At 54.2% G+C, this 26,857-nt stretch overlaps 1 protein-coding gene across 2 annotated transcripts; it reads left to right on the top strand.

Moving 5' to 3' along the window:
* Nucleotides 1–188: 188 nt before the first annotated feature.
* HADHA (hydroxyacyl-CoA dehydrogenase trifunctional multienzyme complex subunit alpha) lies at nt 189–26,843 on the top strand. Of its 2 annotated transcripts, none has more exons than XM_074895303.1 (20): nt 189–308; nt 4,498–4,539; nt 4,628–4,698; nt 6,175–6,308; nt 7,510–7,648; nt 8,297–8,416; nt 8,502–8,604; nt 12,121–12,243; nt 12,905–13,023; nt 13,841–13,897; nt 17,432–17,541; nt 17,833–17,967; nt 18,587–18,758; nt 19,461–19,547; nt 21,344–21,484; nt 23,215–23,283; nt 23,656–23,851; nt 24,338–24,452; nt 25,171–25,316; nt 26,349–26,843. In XM_074895303.1, exons 1-20 carry the CDS (start codon nt 221–223, stop codon nt 26,492–26,494), a joined length of 2,313 nt encoding a protein of 770 aa, XP_074751404.1. In that variant the 5' UTR covers nt 189–220; the 3' UTR covers nt 26,495–26,843. The 2 variants fall into 2 exon arrangements, with proteins under 2 accessions (XP_074751404.1, XP_074751407.1); XM_074895306.1 differs by lacking the exon at nt 189–308 and adding an exon at nt 1,776–1,941.
* Nucleotides 26,844–26,857: the final 14 nt, after the last annotated feature.

The following is a 26,857-nucleotide window of genomic DNA, read 5'->3' as shown; positions in this document are numbered from 1 at the left end:
CAGCCCTCAGCCCGCGCTCTCCCTCCCTCCCGCCGTTCCCGCCCGCTGTGGATCAGCAACATTCGAGACCTCGCGGTGAACGGAGAAGAAACGGAGGGAGGAGGGAGCCGGCGGCGACGGAGCGAACAGGCAGCGCCGCGGGCAGCCGCGGGGGGGGCGGGGATGAAGCGGCCAAGGCCCCAGGCGGCCTCTCCCTCATTCGACCTCGCGCGCAGCAAAGATGGCGGCCGCGGTGCGCGCGATCGGCAGCCTGAGGCGCCTCACGGCCGCCGCCAAGTGCAGCCCGGCCCGCCGCCCGCCCCCCGCCGGTGAGCCGCAGCCTCCGGGGTTGCTTCTGGCGCCGGGGGGGTGAGCGGGCGCGGTGTCTCGGCGCGGGGGGGGGGGTCCTGGCGTGAGCGTGTCCCGGGTGCTGTGCCCACGCGTGAGGGTGGCACCGGGGGACACGCGCACGCACACGGGGTGTCCCTGGGGGGGTGCTGTGAGGGGCAGCGGGCGCTGTGCCCACGCCTGAGGGGGTTGCCGGGGGTGGGCGGAGGGCAGCGTGTCCTGGAGGGGGTCGCCGGGCGGTGCGGCCTCGGGTGTGAGCGCGGGGGCCGTGGCGGGGGGTGTTCCCGGTGTGCGTGTCCGCTGGGTGGGGAGGGGGCCGCCACCGCCGAGGTGTCCCCGCGTGTGTGTCCCATGCGAGGGTGTTGTCCCCACGGCGTGTGTATCGCTTAAGGGGATCCCCCCAACAACCCCCCCTCGATACTTCGCCCTCCCAGGGCAGGGGTCCGTGTCTCTGTGTCCTGGGTGGGCCACAGCGTGAGGAAGGGGCTGGGTGTGTCCCCCCCCACGGGGGACATGCTCCCACGCCAGTCCCCGGGGCTAAGGCTGGCCTTCGTGTGCCTGCTCCCTGTGTCCTTGATGGGTACGTTTTGGGAATCTGTGTAGGGTTCTGGGGTGTCCCTGTGACCCTGCCCTGGGGGACACACACCCTCCTCACTTGAGCTGATCCACAGGGAGAGAGTGTCCTTGTGTCCTCACCTGTGCATGTCCCTTGAGGGGGGCAGGATGTCCCCATGTCCTTGCCTGTCTGGATCCTGGGGCTGTCCTCCAGGCACTCAGGTGGGAAGGGGGTGTCCCTGTGTCCCTGCGTGGATGGGGAGGACACCCCAGGCCTGTTGGCATCTCCAGGTGCCCCAGGATTTGTTTTTATTTCCGTATACAGGCATTTTGCTTTGTGATCTGCCCCCCCCCCCCCCCCCCCCCACTGGAGGCAGGTCCTTGGCACTCTTCTGCCTCTCTGCAGCGCTGGGTCGTGGTGGTGCTTCCTTGCAGAGCTACCAAAGCAAGGAGTCACCGCCTGCCCCTGGGAGGGCTGAAGTGTCGATGTTGACCTGAAATCCAGCAGCATTTTGTTTAAATCTAACCCCCATGTTATGTGCGGTGTTGGAGCGCGTCTGTCCGTGAGCAGGGTGCTGCGATCCGCAGCGAGCGGACCCGTGGTGACTCCAGCGAGCGCTCAGGCTGCCGTTGGCCAGATTTTTTCTTATAACTGGCAAAATTCTTCCTGGCAAACAGTCCTGGAGCTGCCATGCGGGCCGCTGTCACTCAAGATAATTAATAGCCTTAACAAAGCATTTGTTAAACTGGATGCAAACCTCGCCAGGGCGGGCCAAAAAGCCTGCAGAAGGCAGCAAGCAGACAGAGGACAGCGTGAGCTCGAGAACGGGCTGTACCTGCTGAGCCCCGCGCCCTGGGCAGTTCCCAGAGGGGACAGCACAGCTCAGCTGGGCAGTAGTTTCCCAGCTCGCAGGTACAGGCTGAAAGCGTTGGGCGGTTGTTGTCTGGAGCTTCAGGGGATTCACGCTGCCGGAGCTTGGCTTGGGCCAGGACTGACGGCAGGCTTTTCCCCAGAACCGATGGATGCTGATCCCACTTCGAGTGGCGTGGTGTGTCTGGGTGAGTGGAAGGGTGAGAAGGGGAAGTGCTGGAGAGGGGAGCACCCGAGGAAATAAAAGAGAAAGTGGGAAAAATCCAGATCCCAGCTGGGATTTTTCCGTTCTCTGCTGCATCCAAAGTTCTCAGCAAAGGCCTGACAGCAACTGTCTGAAGTGTTGGTTTCCCCGTCTCTAGACAATCTTTTAATTGGAGCGAAGTAGTTAAAACGGAATCAATATTTGAAGCTTTTAATTCTAGAGTGGACGTTAGGGAAGCGCTGGAAGCGTACATCTGGCCTGCTGCTGCTTCCTTCAGCAGTTTGAAGGAGGAATTTTCTGGCTCCAGTCTTGGCAAGTTACCATCGTGCCGCTGAATGAATCGATTCCTAAAGCAGATGTGCTGTGGCTGTGACTGAGTCAATGTGCTTTTAGTTTTACACGTTTTCCACAAGTATTTTGGGCTCTAAAATAAAATACTGTCAGACTCAAGAAACCTCACTCAAATATTAAGCAGCTGTTACTCTAATGACAGCAGCTTTCCCAAAACAGTTTATATTAAAATGTAGTGAGACTTGTTCAGTCGTGCCCTTGATCTTTTTTTTTTTTTTTTTTTCCTACTTCCTATCTTCTGTTTTGCTAGAACTGAAAGGCAAAACGGAATTCGAGGTTTAAGGTTTTCATGGAAGCAGTCTGTTTGGAAACTGATACGAAGGAGGAAGGCATGTTAGACCACACAAAAAGTTAACTAATCCATTCCCTTTTTATTTTTGACAGTGTGTGTTTTGCACACGATATAGTTTTGACGACACTGCCAGTGCCTTGCTCCCGATTAGAGAGATGTGCTGCAGACCTTCCCACATCCCAGCCTTGGCGGGCGCCTGACTGAGGGTGTGGAAGGAAAACACCATCGCTTGCCTTGCAGCTGAGCTTTCTTTGGGCTGATTCTCCTTCCTGCTGTGCCGTGTGCGGCGATACAGGGTGGAAGTGAGTGAATTCAGTAAGATAGTTCAGGCCTTGCCGCCCTTTTAAAGTAGTGTGGCTTTTACTGACTTAAAATACCACCGTTAGAAGTGCATCGTAGTCTGCTCAGGAGGATCTGTCAGCAGAGAAACTGTTGTCAGACCACGCTCAGTTTTGTGGGAAATGAGTGTTGGTGCTTACTTTCAGCAATAGCTGACTTTAGCGCACAGCAAGTGTAGGGAAATTAATGCTGGCTACGGCATGCACAATCTGGGTATTGTCCTAGTCAAAAAATACCTTAAAGTAGCTTTGCAGTGGAAACCAGTTCACTCTTTGTTTATAAAATGATGCTGCGGGCACATGACGGACACAGGGACACACAAACCTGTGTGCCAGGACAGACTGACACTGAATTTCCACCGCACCGTGTTGGGGAATGGAGAGCAAAGGTCAGTCCCTGCTGCCAGCACCAGAGACAAAGTGGAAAGGGGGCCAAAGTGCAGCAGAGCTCCAGCCCTCAGCCCAGGTCACGGGGCTGTGGGGAGGGGAGGCACCTCTCCGTGAGGTGTAGGCCAAGGTTTTAAGCTCGTATTGGGTTTTCTGCCTTCTTGCTGCCGGGAATGGGAATGTTTCATTCCTGAACTTTTTGCTGGCGCTGAGCAGTAAACCTCCCCCAGCTAAGCCACTGTGTTCCAGTTGGTAGATGTGCACACAGTGCTGCAGAAGTAACACTTTTACTAGATTTCAGACATAAAGCAGCTTTGGCCAGGATTCAGCCTAGCCCTGCATTAGAGGAGCCTCTCGGTCAAGATCAAGGTCGCTTGAATAGAGCCGAGATTCCTTCTTGTGCTGAGAGACCATACAAGTACAACTTCTCAGCAGAAGAAGGAGATCTGGGGTTTACGAGTCAGAAAAGTGGCATTTCACTTGTAGACAGAACTTGTTCACGCCGTGGTATTGAGTTTTATGAGTGCTTTGAAACAAGTTTGTCTAGGTGCTTCCACACGTAGTAAGTAGAGATGGTTCGAATATTTTGTTGACAGGTGGAGGTGAGAATAAATATTTTGTGTGCTTTTTTCTGTGGCTCACCAGTTGTATACCCTGAGATCTGTGCAGCAGTACTTGGGGTGGCACCTTTTGCTGGCACAAGAGTGTGTTTTTGCAGAAATATTCTGGGGTGGTGGCGTTTGATTTGTGGAGAAGTTAACTCGCAGGCTTGAAACACTCTCAAGTGCAGCGAGGTCTCTGGTTTAGCGCGTGCAGAAGTGTTGAACTCTGCGTGATGAAAGCAAAACACCCCCGTGTGCCACCTGCTTTGTCTCTTGTCAGCAATTTGGGAAGAAAGCTTTGACTTTTTTTTTTTTTTTCTGCTCTCAGTTTGGCATTGCTGCTGTTGGAAGCTGCGGTGTGGAATCTGTGCTGTGAAGGTCACTTCAAGTGTGGCATCTGCTGAACTCTGGTGGTTGCTCAGGTTGAGCCTAAGAGAAGGAATTGGCTCATAGTCAGGATTTTCCAAAACGCTGTGCTCAGCAGATGGGATGGGAGGATGCATTAATAAAGGACAGTTAAGATGAGACTACTGACAATTCCTTTAACATCTACAACATCTTTTCTTTAGGTTATGCCTGCCGTAACATCTCCACCTCCACCACTCTTCAGAGTAAGTGTAAAACTTTTCTGTTTGGGTTCATTTTCTGTCTTTAAATCCCCTGAGCACAAGCTGATGACACATTTTTGTTTGTTTCCAGCTAGAACCCATGTTAGCTGTGATATCAAAGGAGATGTTGCCGTTGTACGCTTCAACACGCCAAATTCCAAGGTACTGTTTTAGCTGGCTGTGGTTAAGTGGAGTATCAGTGGCAGTGGCAAGAAAAGCAGCTGTACAGAGAAGGCATCGAAAAGGCTAATTTAGGACTAAGAACTTCCCTAACCTGCAGCTTGTCAAAGTTGCGAGCAAAGTAAAAATAGGAAAATGAGCATTTGGGCGTTTAATGAGACATCTGAAAATGGAAGAGAAGGGTCTGGGGGTTCTCACTGACAGGCAGCTGAACAGGAGCCAGCAGCGTGCCCGGGGGCCAAGAAAGCCAACGGCCTCCTGGCTTGGATTGGAACTGGTGTGAGCAGCAGGAGCAGGGAGGTGACAGTCCCCCTGTGCTCGGCACTGGTGAGGCCACACCTGGAGGTTGTGTCCAGGTTTGGGCACCTCAATCCCAGAGAGATCTGGAGGGGCTGGAGCGAGGGCAGAGGAGGGCAACGAGGCTGGGGAAGGGCTGGAGAATCAATCCTGTGAGGAGGCAGGGCAGGAGCTGGGAGTGTTCAGTGTGAGGAGGAGGAGGCTGAGGGGAGCCCTCATCCCTCTCTGCAGCTCCTGACAGGACATTGCAGAGAGGCTGGGGCTGGGCTCTGCTCCCAGGGGATCAGGGACAGGACAAGAGGGAACGGCTGGAAACTGCCCCAGGGGAGGCTCAGGCTGGGCAGGAGGAGAAAATGTTTCCCAGCAAGAGTGGTCCGAGAGTGGCACAGGCTGCCCAGGGAGGGGGCAGTCCCCATCCCTGGGGGGGTTTCAGGGCCGTTGGGATGAGCTGTGGGGGATGTGGGGTAGGGGAGAACTTTGTAGAGTCGGGCTGAGGGTTGGACTCGCTGATCCCGAGGGGCTTTTCCAGCCTGAGTGATTCTGTGAATCCCTCGTGGAAATATTTTGTGTGTACTAAGCGAACTTGTCTCTCTCACTGGCACAAAATACTGCTAAATTTTACTGAGTTCTTGGATTCAAGACAGTTAATGAGAGTGCCCGTTATATGGAAAAAAACTGCTTAGAGACTCATAAAAATCTGTGTTTGGGATCACAAACGCACTGTTGGTGATGTTGAGTAAGTTATTAATAACAGATTACTTAATGACCTATTGCAGGGTTTCATCTTGGAGGTTTTTTTTTTCTCACTGTGTTATGACACAGGATGAACTAAATTTTATAGCAAATCTGGGCTTCATTTGAGCGCCCCAAAAGCGTTAAAATTGCGCCAAGCAGTGGTCAGGCTGTTGGGCAGATTCCTGGATGGTCTAGTCCTGTTTTTGTTTTTTTTCCAGAAGGCAGATCTTAAAAGGCTGGAGAGCTGGTGCTCCTATTGGCTTGGAAAAATCCGTTCAGACCTACCGTTGGCTTTGGCTTTTTGTTGTCATTTTGTCTTCTGTGCATTTTTTCTGATGATTGATGATTTGAGTCCAGGCCTAATCAGAGGTTAAACTCTCCTGTCTCCTGGGCTCCTGGTTTATGGTGCTTATTTGGTGCTTTCAGGTGAACACCCTGTCCAAGCAACTGAGCTCAGAGTTTACTGACATCATGAATGAGATCTGGGCCAATGAAGCTGTCAAAAGCGCCGTCCTCATCTCTTCAAAGCCAGGCTCTTTCATTGCTGGAGCAGATCTCGAGTAAGTACGGGGGCTTAAGAAGTGACACAGCTGGAGCTTTCTCCAGCATCCGGGGCCAGCGGGCTGTGAAGTCCGAGCAGTTTGTCCCTGACATCTCCCCAGGGGCGAGGCAGAGGCTGGGAATGAAAACCCTGCACACTCGCTCCAGTGAAGTCAGGAGCTTGACAAAGAGGAACGTGGCGAGTGGTTAAACCCCGTTTGGCTGGAGCGCCTGGTCACTCCTTCCTGCGTGCTGGGGTGCAGCCAAGAAAACTCATCCTGGCTGCGGGATAAGCATTGTCCTTTGGTCTGGGCCGCAGCAAGAGCAGATCATTTACATGCAGGACTTCGTTTAAGCTGGGTTTGAGTGCCTGGCAGGCTGCCGCGTGGCCCCTTGATTAGGCAGGACTTGGCACCTTGCCACGCGGCGCATCTGAGTGGCCTCCCAGGCAGTGGGTGACTTTCACAGGGTGTGGAACGACCCGTGTGAGTGCTCTCACTGGAACCTGGAGCACCACTGCCTCCTAGTCCTGACATCGGGCAGGACAGAGTAGTTGTTTAAAGACATTAAAAGCCAGAAAGCTCGGAGGAGAGAAGTCAAATTACAAATAGACCCTTCCTAACCTCGTTACCTTTTCAACGGGCTTTATTCAGGAGCAGAGGCTTGATGTGTGTTGTGGTGGGAAGGAGGCCGGAGCTAGAGCTGGCAAAGGGACCGCCTGCATTTGAGAGGTGTCTGCTGGTCTCAACACTACAGGCCTCCTGAATTGGCCCTGCCTGGCACACGCTGCCAGCCTCCCTGAGATTAATTGGCACAGGGAGTCTTTAATTGGCCGAGTGCAACGTCAGAGCACTGGCCATCTGCTCCTCCAAAAACTGCTCCTGGGCTCTCCCCTCCACCCTTCCTGGCAAGTGCTTTGAGGCTTCCTACAACTCCTTCCTGCTCTCCCCTAAAGGCTTTCAAAGCTCTGACACAAGGAAACTCTTTCACTGCCTGCGGGTGCAGCCCAGTGTCAGCGTGCAGTGACTTAACCCACTGAATTTAGTAGTCTTCCCGTGTTGTCTGTTAATCTAAGACTGGGGGACTAAATAGCTCTTGCCTGTCTGTCACTCACTGGAGCTTTGTGGGAAAAAAAGGCACAAACTCGTTGAAGTGCTCTCATTTCACTGCTGTTCTCTCAGTGCTTTTCCAATTCTGATCAGCCTCTCTGCCTCGCTGCAGCATGATTGAAGCCTGCAAGACTTCACAGGAAGTGTCTCAGCTCTCTCAGGAAGGACAGAAGATGCTTGAAAAAATTGAGCAGTCTCCAAAGCCCGTAGTTGCTGCCATCAGTGGGTCCTGCCTGGGAGGAGGACTGGAGGTACTGAACGATTCTGGGGCTGATAACGCTGGTTCCCTAAACCATCCAGGCGATGCCTGCAGGGCTGCTTACTGGGAGAAGAGGGATTTGAGACCTGACTGAGTTCATTGCATCCATTCAGATGAGTTTGTGACAAGTTAGTGGCCTGGTTGTGCTATAGGCTAATTTTTCTGCTTCCTTTGAAAGAGAGCTAATCCAATACGAACCTGTGTGGGCCAGGCTAATATTTAGATGAGAGCATCCCAGGGAAAACTGCCCGTTTCTGGCAGGCATAAATGCTGCTGGCAGAGTCTGGGCTGGAAATTGCTGCTTTTCAGATGAAGTGAGTCGCGTATCCCAGCAACTTCTGTTCTTTAAAAGGTGGCTGTGAGAGGGATGAGTGTGGGGGACCTGGCAGGCTCTGCCCTGGCCTGCGTACTCTGCTCCCTCGTTTCAGCAGTATCTGCTTCCATAATCTCCATCTAGGATTTTGTAAACTGAAAGACACTGATACTCCATGGAGCAAAGTTTTAGTGACAATCCTTTAGGAATGGAGTCTCTTCAGTTGCATACTGATTTCTCAGCTTCTAAGAGGAGAAGTCGCCTCTTCTTACAAGCACGTGTGGTCTTTCACAGGGAAACCTTTAGTTTTCTCTTCCTTTTTTTAAGCTTGCCATTGCCTGCCACTACAGAATAGCAACAAAGGAGAAGAAAACAGTCTTGGCAACACCTGAAGTGTTACTGGGTCTCCTGCCAGGGGCGGGGGGTACTCAGAGGCTACCTAAGATGGTAAGTAAGAGGGAAAACTTCACGTGACAGCCCCTTCTGCTGCGTGGCGTGCTCCTGTTCTGAAAGCCCCTTTCTGCCCTTCCAGGTGGGACTTCCTGCTGCCTTTGATGTAATGCTGACCGGGAGGAACATCCGTGCTGACAGAGCGAAGAAAATGGGTCTGGTTGACCAGCTGGTGGATCCACTAGGTCAGACGTGATGCCTCTCAGATCTGCTGCCTGTCAGTTAACCTCTCCGCCCCGCTGAAATGGGGGGAGAAGCCGTTGATGCAGGCTAGCAGGGGCAAAGCACGTGGGCTGCAAAGTCCTTACGGCGCTCTGCAGCGCCGTCTCTGTCCCCACCTCAAAAGCATGTGCACGGGGACCTTGAAACGTCGGGCTCCTGCTAAAGTGCAGTGAGTAGGGAAAGGTTAGCGCAGAGGGCAGCCTGCTGGCTCTTGCATCAGCTAATTACGCAGATAAGAACCTGCATTCCTCATTTATCGTGTCAGAGGCAGAGATTGCAACCCATAATGAAAGGAGAATAGATGACCGATGTCTGCATTTATGCAGCCTGCAGATGTTAATCTCTGTGACAAGATCTTGAGAAGAAGCCAACCCCCGGGGCTTAGGTGCTCTGAATTGCCAACTGACTTTCAGCTGGATGGAGAAATTCCTTGCAAACTGCATATTTCCAAGTGCTGAGCAGGCTAGTGATAGTTTCTTGCTTCTGCTATTCCTTCACTAGGGTGGCTTTCTTGGAAGGTGACTAAAGGAGGGGCAAACCCTCCACAGCCTCCTCAGAAAGGTCTGAGCACCCTGAGCTTGGCTTCCTCAGGCAGAGCACAGCCTGGTGGCCCTGAACTCCTGAATTTGAAGAAAATAAACAAAAAGAAATGGTGCTGCTGCCTACCCTGAGAAATGCAGGGGAAGGCCCTGTGTCCGTTCTGTCTCGCGTGCCAGCGTTCAGCTGGATGAGGTGTCCTTAGCTGTAATTTTTCTTACAAAACCGATCAGTGGTACCCAGGCCTGAGGTGAAATCGGCTGAGTAAACTTTACTTGTTTAAATGTGAATCATCTTTTGAGACCCAGCAAATGTGGCTTTTTATCCCAACGATGACACTGGTTTGCTTAAAGGAAAGCTGAACATCCAGAGAGCTGTTTGGAATCCTGGCTCAGATCAGATAGGCACAAAACCCAAATGACATGCACACGTTAGAGGCATCCCTTGCTCAGGCAGATAGCCGCCGTGCCAGCCGGTTCTGCTGAGCAGTTTCATTTTCATTCTCAGTGACGGGGAAAGCAGCTTTAATTGGGGAGATGCTTGAACTGGTTGTAGAAAGCTTTGAAGGAGAGAGATGGCATGAATAAGGAGGCAATCTCATGGGGTGCAATCAGTTGTCCTTCACTCGGGATTCTACAGAATTCTCTCCATCTGTGTACTGTGGTGCCCAGCTCTAAGCACCAGGCCCCGAGGGAATGGCCTCAAGCTGCCCAGGGCAGGGTCAGGCTGGCTCTGAGGAAGGATTTCTGTGCAGAAGGGGCTGTTGGGCGTTGGAATGGGCTGCCCAGGGCAGGGGGGAGTCCCCGGGATCCCTGGAGGGGTTGAAGAGTCGGGCTGAGCCAGCGCTGAGGGATCTGGGGGAGTTGGGAACGGTCAGGGGGAGGGTCACGGTTGGGCTGGGGGAGCTGCAAGGGCTTTTCCAGCCCGGATGGTTCTGGGATTCTTTGACATCAGGTCACTAAGGCTGAAGGTCTCAGACATGTTGCCATGAAATGGTGGGAAGATAATTTGGAAGCTGGTAAGGTTTGAGCTCAGAAATCCCAAATGTAAAATGAAATAGGGTGTTTTGTTTGGACTGTTTTCCTCTAGAATGGCTCGGACATACTGCCAGAGCATGAGTGAGACTTCCTAGCAGCGAGCTTCATGATCTGGTCCAAACGTACGTGTGCTTTTATTTGCTGCTTACTGAGAGCCTCCAGCAGGCAGCAGCATTTGGGATCTGCTGGGTAGACACTCTCGAGTCTTTGTGAGATGAAACTTTAAAGTTGAACAACCTCAGCTTTTGGTGGAGGGTGAGAGTTGTGGGAAGTGAAAGAGGAGAGGGTTTCTGTTCTGGTTTTATTCTTCAGCTGCCTTCCGTGTCGGGGAGTAGTTGTCTGCTGTGGTGCTTTCTTAGCTCTGAGAACTCTATGCAGCATCTGGGTGTGGTTGGAGCAGTTTATAGGGAAGGTTAACGAGGTTATCCAGCTGTAGGGACTCTTAAGTTTTAACCTCATCAGGTTTGTTCTGCTAGTTCAGAGGCAGCCCAAGGCTCCTTACGGTGGCCCTGTGCAGGATGGAATCGCCGGGCATTGCTCTGTCATTAATGACTCATTGTATTTGCCTCCAGCAACTTTACACAACCGCCCTGTACTCTATCCTCCCCTGCTGATGATACAAGTCCTGCGCTCAGCAACTGTGCAACCCACCCTCAAAGTGATTGCTAAAACTCGTTTTGTGGTGGCTTGCTTCATTATTTGTGGGCCAGCTGTAAGTTAGCGCAGAGGATGGTGGCACCCGGAGCCTGGCGGGGTGTTACTGCCGGGGGCACTAGGTGAAGCCAGGGAGAGAGTTCCTGCACCTGAGATCAAAGGTTGAGATCATTTTCAGGGACGCAGCACTTTGTATGTTTAGTAGCAACAGTGTTGGTACATCTTCGTTGTGCAGATCACGGTGCCCTGTGGGAAAGGAGAGGTGCCACAAGAGGGAGGGGAGGCAGAGCACTGAAGTTCTGTTGAGATACAGATTTTTTTTTTGATTTTTCTTTTTTTCAGTTATGCAAAGTAAAAGGTTGAGGGATAAAAAAGCACAACTTGCAATGAGATGGTCAGGCACTGGGACAGGGTCCAGAGAGGTGATGGCAGCCTCTGTCCTTGGAGGTGTTCAGAGACTGGCAGAACGTGCTTTATAAAGGAGGCTTTAGAGCGGCCTTAAAGGACTTAAGTACTTCCAGTACTTAGAGGGGATACAGGAAAGCTGGGGAGGGACTTTATCGAGGGGGTAGGACGAGGGGTAACGGTTTTAAACTGACAGAGGGGAGATTTAGATGAGATCTGAGGCAGAAATTGTTCCCTGTGAGGGGGGTGAGGCCCTGGCACAGGCTGCCCAGAGAAGCTGTGGCTGCCCCCTCCCTGGAAGGGCTCAAGGCCAGGTTGGACGGGGCTTTGGGCAACCCGGGCTGGTGGAAGGTGGCCCTGCCCAGGGCAGGGGCGTGGAACTAAATGATTTTTAAGATCCCATCCCACCCAACCCATTCTGTGATTGTTCTGTGTCTCTGAGCAACTCAGTCTAATTCCAGAGCTGGATTTAACTTTGAACTCGGCCCTGCTTTGAGCAGCGGGTCAGACCAGATGGCCTCCCGTGTCCCCTTCCAACCAAAGCGCTTAGGTGGCTCTGAAGGTAGCATTGATGTTTGTGGCATACTGCTGTCTGCAGACGTTGTGAGCTGGCTTTTTGGCATTTCTGTGTAATGCTGTGGCTATTGAATGCCTGGGGGCTTTCATGTAGTTGCCCGTCGAGCCGTTCCATCATCGTTCATAATCAAGAAAAGTCAAACTGAGGGGGGGAATAAAGTGGTAGCAATTCAGAGGAACATCAAGTTGCTGTCTCATCCTTGCTCCTCCACATTGCTATCCCCAAGTGATAATTTCTGCTGCATTTCAACACATTTTTTTTATTCACAGGGCCAGGTGTGAAGAGTCCAGAAGCACGGACAATTGAGTACTTGGAGGAGGTGGCCATTAACTTTGCCAGGGGACTAGCCAACAAGACTGTGTCTGCCAAAAGATCGAAAGGGCTAATGCAGAGTAAGTGTGGGCAGCGTGGTCAAATCCCCAAGGACTGTAGGGAGTATTATCCAGCTCTGCTTCTCAGGGATGTGTTCATGCTCCTGCTTAATTCCATTTCCAAAGCAAAGTTACTTCACGCTGTAATTCCCTCTTGAACTGGGTGGGTTGGTAGAGAAAACATTTCTCTGCGGATCTGCTGTTCAGGTGGCGTTGCCAGAGCTGCACGAGGTGGCTGCTGGAGTGTACTAGCAGGGAGCCAGGCCCTGGGGCCAGAGCAGCTCCTACCTCCAGAGGACTGCACGTCCCCAGTCTTAGTAGCAAATTCTGTACCAGGCTCGTGTAGTCAAGCGGGAGGAGGCACGTGGGTGCGCTCTGCGCTCATCCTCTTCCACGGAGCCCTCAGAGCCCAGAAACAACAACATCTCTGTGCGAGTTCTGCTCCCCAGAGCTCAGCCCCTCACCCGTTGCGTTAGGAGGGTCCTTTAACCCTAAATGAGACTTTTCTGTGGAAGGAGCCAAAGAAACCCTTCGGGGCAGACCGTGCCACCTGCGGCTGCGCTTCAGGTGCATGTTTCTGTTGCGGATGCGCGACGCCCGCTCGTTAACTTTCAGGTTAATCACTGAAAGGCTGATGGTGCCTGTCACGCTGCGCTGAGACCTGTTTTGTCCCATCTTGCAGAGCTGACAGACTACGCTATGGCTGTTCCGTTTGTGAGGCAGCAAGTCTACAAGACGGTGGAGAACAAAGTTCGGAAGCAAACCAAAGGTCTCTACCCTGCTCCGCTAAAGATCATTGAGGTAACTCCCCAAAAACTGCCCTGGATCTGTGGGATACTACAGCAGCAGACAGAGGGAAGGTGGTTCCTTGCTCTGAGCCCAACCATACAGCCTGATCTTCCCAGGAGATCAGTCCTGATGAGTGCTGGCTCTGGTGTGTCGAGCAAGCCCAGTAACATTCAGAGTAACTCCCAGAATACCATCACCAGTTTATATGGTACTGGTACCAGTAAGGGGGAGAGCAAGAATGCCAGCCAAGGAAAGGCTTAGCTGCAATGCTTTGCCCATGAAGCTTTCAGCTGCAGTTTTTCCAGGTTTCCTATATAGTTTTTAGAGTTGGGTGAATGTGTTTGAAGCCAGGAAAATATAAATTGCTGGGTTTGGAGCACTAACCACACAATATTAGGGTTAGTCCCCTGAGTTGTACAGGCATTGTATTACTTACGGCCGCTGTCTGTGGTTGAATCCTTATTTTAAAATGATTTTTCACAAAGTTGTTGCCAAGACTTCTGTAAAACCTGTGAATGCCCCCCTCTGACTCTGAGAGCAGTGGCATTACAAGAGCACAGTCCTACCAAAAACAATTCCTGAAACAGCAGGGTATGTGTAAAAATCAACCTGGTGGAGAACTCCCTGCCATCGTAGCTGTTCTGTGCTAGGAGGACAGGGTGATCGGTAGCTCTGCTCTGAGCAGAGAGCCTGAAGTGTGCCTTGAATGATGGGGAGGGCTCACTTGTGAAAACAGGAGGTGCAGCTAAACCAGGAGTCTCGTTAACGCGGAGATGTCGGCAGACGCGACGTAACAGCGACGTTATCTTTATTGTTCTTCTTTGACTAGACTGTAAAGGCTGGTCTTGATCAGGGGCGTGACGCTGGATACCTCGCTGAATCTCAGGTAAGGAGATTAGATCCCCGGTAGCGAGCGGTAAATTCTATAAAAGGTGGGGGAGGATTTGTGTTTGACCACGCACAAAGGATAGCATTTGCCACAGGCTGCTCAGAATGGTGTCTGCTCCCGGCCCCTTCTGGCAGCGGGGCCGTGAAAAAGGTCTCCCTTAAACAACAGAACTGTGTCACGGTTCTTCACCTGTGAAAACAGTTTGTGCCTTTTCTCCTTCCCGTCTGTGTTATCTTTTTGAGTGGGAAGTAACCAGACAGAGTTCACTGATCCAGGTTTCACATAACAGGACTTTGATTTCTCTGTCTGGGCGCTGTTTGTTTTTTCTGATTGTCACACGGGACAGAGAACCTCGAGGTGTGGGTATAGTGCTGTCAGTCTCATCAGTGTTTCCAGGCAATTTGGTGCAAATAAATCATTTTTTCAAAGAATTAACTTTCATTTTTACCTTTGTTCTGTTTACTCTGTCACCAATATCTTTGTTCAGGGTGTTGATTCCCAGTTTACTCTTGTTTTGCTGTTTGTCCCTTTTTCTAGTCCAGGTACTTTGCATTGGTCCTTTTTCACCCATTGATAATTTGGGTACTTCCGAAAATTTGGTGGATGTTTTTCAGTAGTTTCTCACCCAGAACAGGACTTTTCTCTCCTTATCCCTTAGTTGAACTTGCCTATTTAGTAGCCACTCCAGTCAGCGTACTGGCTACTACTGGCCACTCAGGGTTACCTCAACACACTGGAGAACTGGGCAGACAGGAACCCCCTGAGGTTCAGCAAAGGGGAGTGCCAGGGGCTGCCTCTGGGGAGGAATAACCCCGTGCACTGGTCCAGGCTGGGGCCAGCTGGCTGGAGTTTGCCCCATGGAGGGCCACGAGACTGATGAAAGGCCTGGAGCGTGTGACATGGTGGGAGAGGCTGGAGACCTGGGCCTGGAGAGGAGAAGGGCTTGGGGAGATCTTACCAAGGTGTGCAAATACCTGGTGGGAAGTGGTAAAGAATCCCGGAACCATCTGGGTTGGAAAAGCCCTTGCAGCTCCCCCAGCCCAACCATGACCCTCCCCCTGACCCTTCCCAACTCCCCCAGATCCCTCAGCGCTGGCTCAGCCCGACTCTTCAACCCCTCCAGGGATCCCGGGGACTCCCCCCTGCCCTGGGCAGCCCATTCCAACGCCCAACAGCCCCTTCTGCACAGAAATCCTTCCTCAGAGCCAGCCTGACCCTGCCCTGGGCAGCTTGAGGCCATTCCCTCGGGGCCTGGCGCTGGGGCCTTGGCTCCAGAGACTCATCCCCCCTCTCTGCCCCCTCCTGGCAGGGAGTTGCAGAGGGCCAGGAGGTCTCCCCTCAGCCTCCTCTGCTCCAGACTGAACCCCCCCAGTTCCCCCAGCCACTCCCCAGCAGACCTGTGCTCCAGACCCTGCCCCAGCTCCGTTGCCCTTCTCTGGCCACGCTCGAGTCATTCAATGGCCTTTTTGGGGTGAGGGGCCCCAAACTGAAGACAATTTCCACAGGTCTCTTCCAGCCTCAGCTGTTGGGTGGTTCTGTGAAGCCAGCCTCTTTCATTCTCCCTTTCCCTTCAGTTCTTTAGTTTCCTGACACATCAGTTGAGTTTAGCGCCAACACCGACTGTTAAGGGTAGTCAAGCCTTGCATTTTAAGACGTGGGAGACTTCAGCTCTCGTTCTTCTCGCTGCTTTTCCCTTCGTAGGTCCAGGTAGGCTGAGCAGATACCGCAGAGGTGTGGGACAAGCACACACGTGTGTTCACAGAGTACACACACAGCTGGCTGCGCAGCCAGCGCGGTGCCTTTCCTGGTGACACCCACAGGAACACAAACTGGTGATTGATGCTGTTCCTGCTGTTGGCTGACCAGGGTTGAAGTTCACGTGCAGCAATAAGTGCCCGTGTGCACACACGTGCCCGCACGCGCCCTTTAGTAACTGGCTGTAGATGTTTCATCTGTCATTGGTTGGCCACGGGGCCCAGTCCGACCAGCTCCTGGCACATGGATCTCACGTCCTAACTGCCACCCAGTCCTGCTTGAGGTTTGCTAGTGACACACTCGAGGAAAATAGGAACAGAGTTTAAAATGGAGGCAGGATGGGCAGTGGCGGGCAGGCCCAGGGCGTGAGCAGGCAGGCGTCCTCGCCAGCAGCATGACGCTTCTTCCCCACACACAGAGTCTTTGTCTTGCTGTGCTCATTCAGCCTCAGCCATCTTGACTCTGCCTTAATAAACAACCTGCCCCTAACGAGTTTTTCCTCACTGATCCCAGTTTTGCTACATCTGCACTCAAATTTGTTATTTCTGATACTGAAGAGGTAGTTCCGTGCGCAGCGTCCCTGCTGTGGTTGCCTGGGCCCTGCTGGCTCTGCAGGGCTCCCCAGAAGCCCCACAACACTCCCATCTGATCATCTCTGCTTGTGGGTCATCTCGCACATCGCCGCCCCTTAACCGCTGGTGAAATCCAGCCGTCCCCTGCTGTACTTGCTCTGACTTTCCCCAGCTCCTCACACTGCTCTGTCACGTCCCACAATCTTTCCGGCCGCGCTTAGTAGCTCCTTTTGTTCACTCTGGCGACGAGCTCCTGGTCTGAGATGTAGCTCTCTGCCTGCTACCTCCACAGTGACCTCCTGGGTATACCCCCTCCGTTCTGCTTATGCATTCCACCCACGTTTGGTCTGGTGCTGAATAAAAGGCTTGGGATACTCTGTTCCTTACAGAAAAGAATGAATGTTTTTTTTTTTCCTGAGAATAGCAGCAGGATGGAGATCTTCCCAGAACCCTCTAAAGAATAATCAGTGTCAGTGTCATGTTTAATGCCTCCCTCTTTCCCCTAGGGTAGGAGACTTGCAGATTCTCTTCCAGGCTTTGTGTTTTTGATATTTTAACGAGCCTCTAACTCACAGGACAGCGGTGAAGGAAGATCCAGCCTGCTCTAAACTACATTGCATTAGTGGCTTTCCTTAGCTGCCTTGGCTCAGACATCAGTTTTCAGTCACCTTATGCTGTCTTCTGTCTTCCTGACTACTTTCCTGTTTCATGCTGAGTGCTGGGAGGTTATGTGGGCCTTAGATTTTGTTGGCTGTCCTCCGAAAATAGCATCAGGCTACTGCTGTCAGCGAGAATTAGCCTGTTTAAAGATTTTTCTTAAATTCTGAAGCCCCTGGGGCAACGGCCCCAGCTAGTGCAGGATGCACGCAGGGGAAAAAGGGTCCCATGTCAGTGAAATACAGCCCTGCTGTAAAGCCCCTTTCAGATGCTTTAAATTACATTGTTTGGGGAAAGAACATGGAATAAGCAGTTTCCTCGTGCTTTCTGGCAGCCTGTATGGGAGGCAGCAGTGCAGACGGGCTGTGCTTAGCACAGGAGGTGCCTCCAGGCAGGGGGTACACATGCCCTGTCCGTTCTTCCTTTTCTAACCAGGTTACTGCTCTGTGCAGCGACACGGGGGGCTGTGGGCTTTGATACGTGCGTGCTGGAGGTGAGACAGCTGCTAAATGCAAAACTTTCAGCTTCCCTCTTCCCTTTTTTCCAGAACTTTGGCCAGCTTGCAGTGACAAAGGAGTCCAAGGCGCTGCTTGGACTTTACCGCGGGCAGGTGTACTGCAAGAAGAACAAGTTTGGAACGCCGCAGCGAGAGGTCAAGTAAGTGGGATGCCTGAAGGAGCAGTTGGAGGCCCTCTTCTAAAAAACTCTTGGGACCGAGTGGCTGGGTCCCAGAAAACAGTGGAGCAGAGCAGAGAGATTTCCAGGCTCCAGAAGGCTCATCCTTTGCAGTCCTGGAGGTCTCACCCATAAGTGAAATCTTGCCAAAGAACTCCAAATTGCTGTTTCTCATTAAGAATAGTGCCTGGGTGAACAGGAGCTGTGCGAGTCTGACAGCAGCAATGGAAATGAAGCTATTTCCAGCTCTGAAATATGCCCTTTTCTGTGCAGGACTCTGGCCGTGCTGGGAGCAGGGCTCATGGGAGCTGGGATCGCCCAGGTTTCTGTGGACAAGGGACTCAAGACCATTCTGAAGGACACGGCGCAGCAAGGCTTGGACAGAGGCCAGCAGCAGGTCTTCAAGGGGTATGTCAGTCAAAAGGAGTTCGCTCAGGATGGGATGGGGCTGCCTTTAGTCAAAACACTGCTCTGCTTTCAAACAGTCAGGAACCCCTGACCCCTCTGTTCCTTTGGGGTCTTCTACCATCTGATGTGACAACCTCTTTTGAGGCTGCCCTGTGCAGTGTGTGGGGATATTGCTACGAAATAGGCCCGGTGTATTCAGCCTTAGCTCCTTAGGTAGGTCGATGACCTAACGGATGATTGTTTTAGCTTTTAGGTTTAGCAGTAGCTTATAGAGCTAAGGGGCAGGGAGTAATCCTGGCTGCCTAAAGTTTGGCCACGTCAAGGCAGCGTCAGGTCAGACTTCTGAAAATGTCTTTCCCCTGTCCTCCTGGCTCAGAAGTGACAGAGCTCAGCCATGCATCGCCAGGAACATCAGCGATTGCCCTTCAGCCCTAACGCAGCAGCTGAGTCGTGTGAGCATGGCTCTCCTTTTCCCAGGTGGAAGGAGGGGCTGGGATTGGAGATTCCTTGGGTCCCGGCTCCGGGAGGGAGGCGGGGAGCGATGCCCTTGGTGTTGGGGTGCACCTCAGCAGCCTGGGCAGGCCTGCCCGGGCGCTGTGACAGAACTGTCCTTCCCTAGGCTGAACAGCAAGGTGAAGAAGAAGAGTCTGACGTCGTTTGAGAGGGACTCCATTCTCAGCAACCTCACGGGCCAGCTGGACTACAAGGGCTTTGAGAAGGCAGACATGGTGATCGAGGCTGTGTTCGAGGACATTAACATCAAGCACAGAGTGCTGAAGGAAGTGGAAGCTGTAAGTATCCCTTCAGAGCAGCTCGTGCTAGATGTGGCCCCGGTACGGTGCAGGCTCAGGGTGTCCTGCCCCGCTGGGTTTGTCACATCCCCTTTGTGCTGCAATTTGGTGCTTGGTGCAAGTTATTTCCGTCGGCACGTGAAGGGCAGCCTTCTGCTCACTGAGGATATTCACTTCTCAGTAAGGAGTCAGTACTTCTTAGCTGAATGGGGCAGTTCTGATATTCCCCGACTCCTGGGAACCGCTCCAGAAAACCTGTCGTTTCTCTGAGTGCACTGATACGACAGTAACGTCCTTTGGTGTCTCCACAACTTAGTCCTTTATGTCCAGCTCGCTGCCACTGCCCCTTTTCTGTTCAAGAGCATCCTTGAGGAAATAGAAATAGTAAAGGAGCTGCTCTGTGCAGCTTTACGAAGTCCCTCCCGTGGTGTCTAACGTGGTTGCAGTAGCCTGGCAGCAACACGGGGGCTCTGAGGCTAATGTTGCAGACCTGGGGAGAGCTCAGGGCAAGTCACATCTGTCTGACTTGGGCTGCTGCTTCAGAATTAGTTTCTAACACGTCTGTCCTGACAGAGAAGGGTTTGCTTTGTTTGTCAGTGCTACCAGGTGCTGGTCCTGTTCTCTCAGGGCTCTACACATCACGCTGTGGGTCTGACTCTGGAGCCAGTGCGTTTACAGTTTCTCTTCTGCCCTCTGCCACAGGTGATCCCTGCTCACTGTGTCTTCGCCAGTAACACATCTGCCCTCCCCATCAGCCAAATCGCGGCCGTTAGCAAGAGGCCAGAGAAGGTGAGTGCCCAGTGCCATGTGCCTGTTAGGGTTCTGCTCTGCGCTGAGCTGCCTGTTTGTGGCAAAACCTGGCCGTAGGTGAGTGCTGGGATCTTCTGCTTCCTCCTCAGAACGCAAAACCGCTCGTTCTCTGCCCCCAGTGTGGGCTTGAAACAAAGAGCTTGTGGTGCTGGGACCCGCAGGAAGGGGCTGAAGGTGGCCTCACCCCCAGCGTGACGCTGGAGAGGTGTGGAGGGGGGAGAGTGCACTTGGGGAAATGTTGGTGCACTTGCAGGCAGAGAAGCTGTGGGAGGACTCAAGTAGAGAGAATTCCAGCCCGGAAGACTTAAGTCATTTTGATAAACAGACTAGGGGCATAGGAGTGACTTGCCATGGTGGGAAAATGTCTTCTCGGGGAGAAGGCACTGACCTCACAGCGAAAAGGGGAGAAAAGTTGGGGGCTGGAAGCTGAACTCGCACGTGCTGAAACGTGAAGCCTTGGTCAGGGATCGGCTCCTGAGGGGGTGACGGGGTTTTCCCTCTGGCTCCAAACGATCCTTGTGAACAGGACACGGAGTGCAGTGTAGGTTGTGGCAGAGGTTTGGAGCAGAGGCCTCCTCCATCCCTCGAGGCTGGCCGGGCTGGCACGGGCCCTGCCGGAGACCCGCGGCCTTCGGGGAGCGGCAGCGGGAGGCCAGACCGCCTGAAGTGGTGCGAGGGGCTGCGTGAGCAGGCAGAGCCACCTCCCCGGGGCTAAGCCTCACCCTAGGGTGGCCTTGGCAGAAAAAGGGGGAAACTCTTCCCCCTCGTTTGAGGACTCGGCTTGGCCTCCTCGGGGCTGCAAAAAATGCAGGGAGGAGCGAGCAGTTCCTCTGGGAGATAATCCCGTCTCCCTCTCTCGGACAGGTGGGATGGGAAGGCAGGAACAGCTCGGGCAGAGGGAGGGGGAAGCTCTAAGGCTCAGTTGGAAACTGTTACACAAACGCAGAAGCAAAGGCACCCTCAGCTGGTTCCCTGAACTCCTACAAGGGTCTCAAGCCTGCCCAGGGCAGAGCATTGCTTCTGCTGCTTGTCTTCCTGCAGAAGTTCTGGGGACATCTGCAGAGTTGGGCTAAATGATCATTGTAGGACCCTTCCAGCTGAATTATTCTCAAGTCCACAGAGTAACGATGCGTGTCCCGGCTGTTGGAGGTTCCTGTGACCTTCATGAGCCTCTTCCTGGTTTGCTGTCAGACCTGAGTTGCATCTGAAATGCAAACTGAGTCTTTATTTGTTCAGACTTGCAAATAACACCCTCTTGCTGCCTAAATTGCCGGTGTTACGGCTCTTTATGGGCAAACTAATAGGAAATGGGTTAACTAATTAGTGTATTTTCTATGAGTAGTTTTGCAGTCTGCAACTCTCCTGCAGGATGCCTCTAGCTTAAACATCTCAGTGCCAAGTGTAGCTTCCAGCAGGCGGGAAGGTGACATGCTGATTACATGATTGTGTTCAGATAGTGAGGCACACAGCCAGATCATCTCCCCTTAGATGCTGTTCCCAGAGGAAGACTGCACTTAACCTCTCTAATGAGCTCCTGGAAACATGGTGCCTTGTCCTTAGATTCCCTTCATCACCAAAAAAACACAGAAAAAAAAAACCCAAACCAAAATATTCACAAGCAGAACACGGGGACTGTGCTCAGTGTCTGTCCCTGTGGCTGCTGTGCCACTCTCAAAGTCCAGAAGCACTGCTGGGGCGGGTGGCTGCTCTGCCAGCTCAGATGGTACCTGCAGAGCCAAAGTCTGGCTTAACCCTGAGCTTTTTCTTCTGCCTAGGTGATCGGGATGCACTACTTCTCCCCTGTTGACAGAATGCAGCTGCTGGAAATCATCACCACAGACAAAACATCCCAGGACACGGCTGCTTCCGCTGTCGCTGTTGGCCTCAAACAGGGCAAGGTTGTCATCGTGGTAAAGGTGAGGGAACGCAGCACAAAACCAGGCTGGGACTATAAACAAAAGGGCAGGTTTGTGCACTGAGAGGGGGCTGGAACGTGGCTGTGAGTACACTGGCATTAGCTACTGCCATGAGAGGTAAAAATGGAGGTTAGAAGGGGGTGAGAAGTGACCCCTCGGGTGTCCTTTTTGAGCGGCCACGGAAGGCTGTGAGGCGCAGGGGCTATCTGAGGAGCTGGCAGTGCTGCTCCACAGCTGCCAGGAGGCTGGGGGCATCTGAGAGGGAGCAGAGCCTGGGCAGGACTCTCACACCTCTGCTGCCTGGCTGCCAGGACAGAGGGTCAATGAGCAGTGACCTTCCTCTTTCTGGATTTAAGATCCAGAAGGATCTGGGGGTGTGTAAGGGGGGACAGAAATACAGACACAAGTGTAGGGGAAGAGCTGTACCAAGAAAATGGACAAGACTGAGCCCAGCAAAGCAGGAGTTTAGAACAAACCACTGTGCTCTGTCAGAGGAGGCAACAGAGCCTCGGGCTTTGGGTGGGGGGTTAGGCTGGTGCTGCTGTTGAACACGCACCCTCCAAACGGAGCCGGTCTCGTGCTCCATGGTTGGAAGCACCAGTGATGCTGTTTGAGCTGTGTGGGAGGTTCATCTGGTTGGCTCAGGGCAGTTTGAGTGTGGTTTTGGGGGTTGGTCTTTTCACCAACGCATGAGGCTGCCAGCGACGCTGAGCAGGTCTCTCCTGGGGTGCTGGGAACACTGGCTTCTCAGAAAGTGCTCTGGGCATCTCTGAAAGCCAGTGGAGATTCTCTAACCTTCATCCCCGCGTCACTGAATGGCACTTTGCAGCTAATCTGTTGCTTCCTGATTTTGTGAGCGCTGTCAGAGGTAAAACAACCGGTTGATGCCTGTTTCACTTGTGCTGAGCACCCTTTCCCTGGTCAGCCCGCTGGGCTTGGTGAAGCAAGGCGGGGTTCCACAGCCTGCTTGGGACCTCCAGGCACTATTTCAAATAAAAACATTCTGCTGGGGATTTCCAGGGGGTAAATTCATGGAAGTCTTCAAACGCTGCTGAGCCCCACAGGAAAAAAAAAGTATTCTAGCAGTTGATAGACTGGCCCCTCACCCCAAAAAGGCCATTGAATGACTCGAGCGTGGCCAGAGAAGGGCAACGGAGCTGGGGCAGGGTCTGGAGCACAGGTCTGCTGGGGAGCGGCTGGGGGAACTGGGGGGGTTCAGTCTGGAGCAGAGGAGGCTGAGGGGAGACCTCCTGGCCCTCTGCAACTCCCTGCCAGGAGGGGGCAGAGAGGGGGGATGAGTCTCTGGAGCCAAGGCCCCAGCGCCAGGCCCCGAGGGAATGGCCTCAAGCTGCCCAGGGCAGGGTCAGGCTGGCTCTGAGGAAGGATTTCTGTGCAGAAGGGGCTGTTGGGCGTTGGAATGGGCTGCCCAGGGCAGGGGGGAGTCCCCGGGATCCCTGGAGGGGTTGAAGAGTCGGGCTGAGCCAGCGCTGAGGGATCTGGGGGAGTTGGGAACGGTCAGGGGGAGGGTCATGGTTGGGCTGGAGGAGCTGCAAGGGCTTTTCCAGCCCGGATGGTTCTGGGGTTCTGTAGCATTAGCAGTGGGGTTTGTGTCTGCTCTGCATGTCAGCACCCGAGCTGCAGCCGGGGCGGTGAAAGGCCCTTGCTGCTGAGCAGGGCCATGTTCCAGCAGTTTGTGCTCACCTGCCCTCCTGCTCTCCACTCTTCCCTAGGACGGGCCTGGCTTCTACACCACGCGGTGCCTGGGCCCAATGCTGGCAGAAGTGGTCCGAGTTCTCCAGGTGTGTGTCCCGTTGGCTGCCGAACAGTCGTGTGCGCTCAGCTTCTCCGCGCCCCCGCTCAGGCTGCGCCCAGCCCTGGCCGAGAAGGGAGGTGGGGAACCAACCCCGGTGCTCGTGGTTGTCCCCACATCTCTTGGCCGAGCTGGGGAGACCTGGCACAGGAAGGGATGAGGCTCTTTCCTCCCCACACGGCACTGGGGGGTAGTCAGGAGCGGTGCAGGCATGGTTCTGCCACTCCCATCCGTAACCAGAGGTCTAAGGGGGCTGGTGACGGCCCCGTGGCCCCGGATGAGTGAGAGCTTTCTGCCCCCATGCTGGTCTTCTGGGCCCCTCAACCCAGAGATAACACTGCTTCCCCTTCTCTTCCTGCAGGAGGGCACTGACCCCAAGAAAATAGATGCCATCTCAACAGCCTTCGGCTTCCCTGTGGGTGCTGCCACACTGATCGACGAGGTGGGGGTGGATGTGGCCACACACGTGGCCGAGGACCTCGGCAAGGCCTTTGGCGAGCGATTCGGAGGAGGCAGCGTCGAGCTGTTCAAGCTCATGGTTGAAAAAGGTTTCTTAGGTGAGACACTGGGCTGCCCTAATCCACCCCGTTTCCCCTTTGCTCAAGGAAAAGCACTGCCAGCCATCAGCCTCTCCTGCCGGGGGTGAGGGCAGTCAGAGGACAGCTCTGCACCCTGGGTTGACCTTGGACTGTGGCCAGACCTTCCCATGCAGAAACGGCAGCAGCAGGCAGAGATGCTGCCCGGAGCAAAGGCAGCCAAGATCTCCTGAACTCCCTTGTGGCCCCTCCGTGAAACCTCCCCAGCTGCTTCAGGAACTGAGGAGCAAGTGGCTGGAAAGAAATGTGCTCAAGTGAAACAAGGCCTGAGCTGAGCTTTAGAGGCTCAGGCCGAGGAAAAATGATGTCTGCGCCCTCGTGGCAGGAGCTGTGTCCCAGCTCTCACCCTGGTGCGAAAGCAGGAGAAGGAGAAAATCCGAAGCGAAGGTGTCACAAGCGAACAGGACGCGCCGCAGGGTGTGACTTGTCTCTTTTTGTCCTTGGCAGGTCGCAAGGCAGGGAAAGGCTTTTACATTTACCAGGAGGGCGTGAAGAACAGGAGTGTGAATTCTGGCACGGATGAGATCTTGGCGCGGTTCAAACTGCCAGCCAAGCCTGAAGTGTAAGTAGCTGCCTCGTGGGCTGGCTCTCGCCCCTGCCCAGCTCCTCTGCCACGGGGCAGTGCTGAGCACAAGAGTCACTCCAGGCAGCATTTGGCTGTTCCCAGCCGTGGCGAGGGGCAGGTTACAGAATCCCAGAACCATCTGGGTTGGAAAAGCCCTTGCAGCTCCCCCAGCCCAACCATGAGCCTCCCCCTGACCGTTCCCAACTCCCCCAGATCCCTCAGCGCTGGCTCAGCCCGACTCTTCAACCCCTCCAGGGATCCCGGGGACTCCCCCCTGCCCTGGGCAGCCCATTCCAACGCCCAACAGCCCCTTCTGCACAGAAATCCTTCCTCAGAGCCAGTCTACATGTCTCTGGAGAGCCTGTGCAAGCGTGAGCAGGGCACCCTCGAATTTATCAGCATTTCTTGGGCACCTTTGCAGAACAGTTCCCTGGGGGGGGCCTCACCAGGGCAGGTAGGTTGGTGCAGGCCCTGCTGTGTGACCCCCCCGGTCACAGAGCTAGCACTGAAATGTCTCCTGGAGCAGTTATTGAGCCTTTGCCGTTCTTACATGCCTGCTCCAGGACACGTCACAGAATTTGGTCTTTATCCTCAGGCGGAGAGGGACAGGCTCAGTGAGGAATCATTCTCTCCCTGGCCTGGCTCTGCCCACAGTCTGTGCCGGCTTCACGTGCTCCTCCATCCTGCGCAGCCCTTACAGACTGTTTCCTTGCAGCTGCACTGATGAGGACATCCAGATGCGCTTGGTGACCAGGTTTGTGAACGAGGCAGCCATGTGCCTGCAGGAGGGGATCCTCAGCAGCCCCGTGGAGGGAGATATCGGTGCTGTGTTCGGCTTGGGCTTCCCGCCGTGCCTGGGAGGTAAGAGGTTAGGCTGGGCTTTGGGCTGGCTGCACAGCTTGGATCCAAAGGATGGGACTGAGCTTGACTAGTGGGATCCAGCCCCCAGAGGCGACTCAGCTGTTAAGGCCAGGTTTAAGCTGCCGTCTGACAAGCCTGAGCATCCATCTCCCCCTTAAAGCTGGAGCTGGTGAGGTTGCTCCAGCGTTCCCAACCCCCGGGGGAGGTGGCAGGGAGCCCCAGAGCTGCTGGGAGACGTTTCCACCAGCACCCTGGGGAGTCCCTCGGGCGTTCTGCAGAGCTGCAGCTGGCGGGGCTCAGGGGACTCAACCCTTGGGCTGGGTCCTCGGGTTTGAACAAGAAGACGGAGCCGTGCTGGCCCCAGCCTCATCAGCACTTCCCCCGAGAACTTCAAAGAGCTTTTACCATGCCTGATAATCGTGGGGGCGTAGGTGGGATGGACTTGGAAAAGCTCCTACAATTTTAAGAAATCCCTGGCTTGCTTGGTGCGCAGCCGTACGGCGGTCGGTGAAAAAACACGTTCTTTTTTTTCTCTCACCTGTGGCCACTGCTACTTGGTGGCAGCACTTTGGAGAAACCCAGCTTTGTGCTGCACACAGAGAAGTGGAGCTCAGGGACGCTGCTGTGCCCAGCCCCGTGCAGATAAGCTGAGCTGATAACCTCAGCCCCAGGCACGGCGCTTTTCAGGGTGAGGGACTAGCCAAGAGCGTGGGCAAAGCTCTCCTGGACTCTTGGCAACCTGGCTGGGTGGCCGTGGGCAAACCCTGAGCTGAGGTTCGGGTCACAGCCGTGGGGTACCAGCGGGCTCTTGGGGAGGAGGTGGTGCCTCCAGGCAAGCTCAGACTAAGGCAGCAGCCCAGCCTATCTGTGCCCCAGCGTGCCCCCAGCAGACAGGCGGGGAGCAGGGCCCTGCGCTGCCCGGCCGAGAGACGGGGCTTCTCCCCCGGCTGAGCCAAACCCCTGCTCTCACCCTTCCAGGCACCTCGTGCCCCTCCCTCCCTCATCACCCACCTGTCCCTTTGTCCCCGGCAGGTCCCTTCAGGTACGTGGACTCCTATGGAGCCAAGCAGCTGGTGGACAAGCTGCGGAAGTACGAGGCCGTCTACGGCAGCCAGTTCACCCCCTGCCAGCTGCTGCTGGACTACGCCAACAACCCCGGCAAGAAATTCCACCAGTGACCGTGGCCCAGCGCCCCCCACGACACGCCGACAGCTCGAGCCGGGGCCGCCAGCTCTCCTGCTCTCTAGGTTAACCTGCAAAGCGCCCGGGGGGAAGGCAGGGAGGGGAAGGAGGGTGGCAGCAGATTGCCTCATGGCTTGTAGTCATTTCAAGTGCCTTACCAGCTCCTGGGCCTTGGGCACGACCGTCCTGTGCCAGCGTGGGCCTGGTGGCTCCTCGCTGGAAGAGAGAATTTCTTCTGTGTTCATGCTGCGACCTCCAGAGCTCCTGCCCTGGCAGGCAGCGTCCAGCACGCAGCTGGCCCTCGACCTCCAACCAAAAAAAAATTAAAAAATATAAATCCCCCTTTCCTGGGTTTGGAC

The sequence above is a fragment of the Athene noctua genome, chromosome 1, assembly GCF_965140245.1.
Source record: "Athene noctua chromosome 1, bAthNoc1.hap1.1, whole genome shotgun sequence".
NCBI lineage: Eukaryota > Metazoa > Chordata > Aves > Strigiformes > Strigidae > Athene > Athene noctua.
This window is presented reverse-complemented; position numbering and strand designations above follow the sequence as displayed.

What these genes read in the sequence shown, in the direction of transcription:
- HADHA (XM_074895303.1), top strand. Translation starts at nt 221, where the DNA reads ATGGCGGCCGCGGTGCGCGCGATCGGCAGCCTGAGGCGCCTCACGGCC. An exon ending in CACCTCCACCACTCTTCAGA is followed by an intron (nt 4,540 to 4,627) that starts GTAAGTGTAAAA and finishes GTTTGTTTCCAG; the next exon opens with CTAGAACCCATGTTAGCTGT. An exon ending in CTCCGCTAAAGATCATTGAG is followed by an intron (nt 13,024 to 13,840) that starts GTAACTCCCCAA and finishes TTCTTTGACTAG; the next exon opens with ACTGTAAAGGCTGGTCTTGA.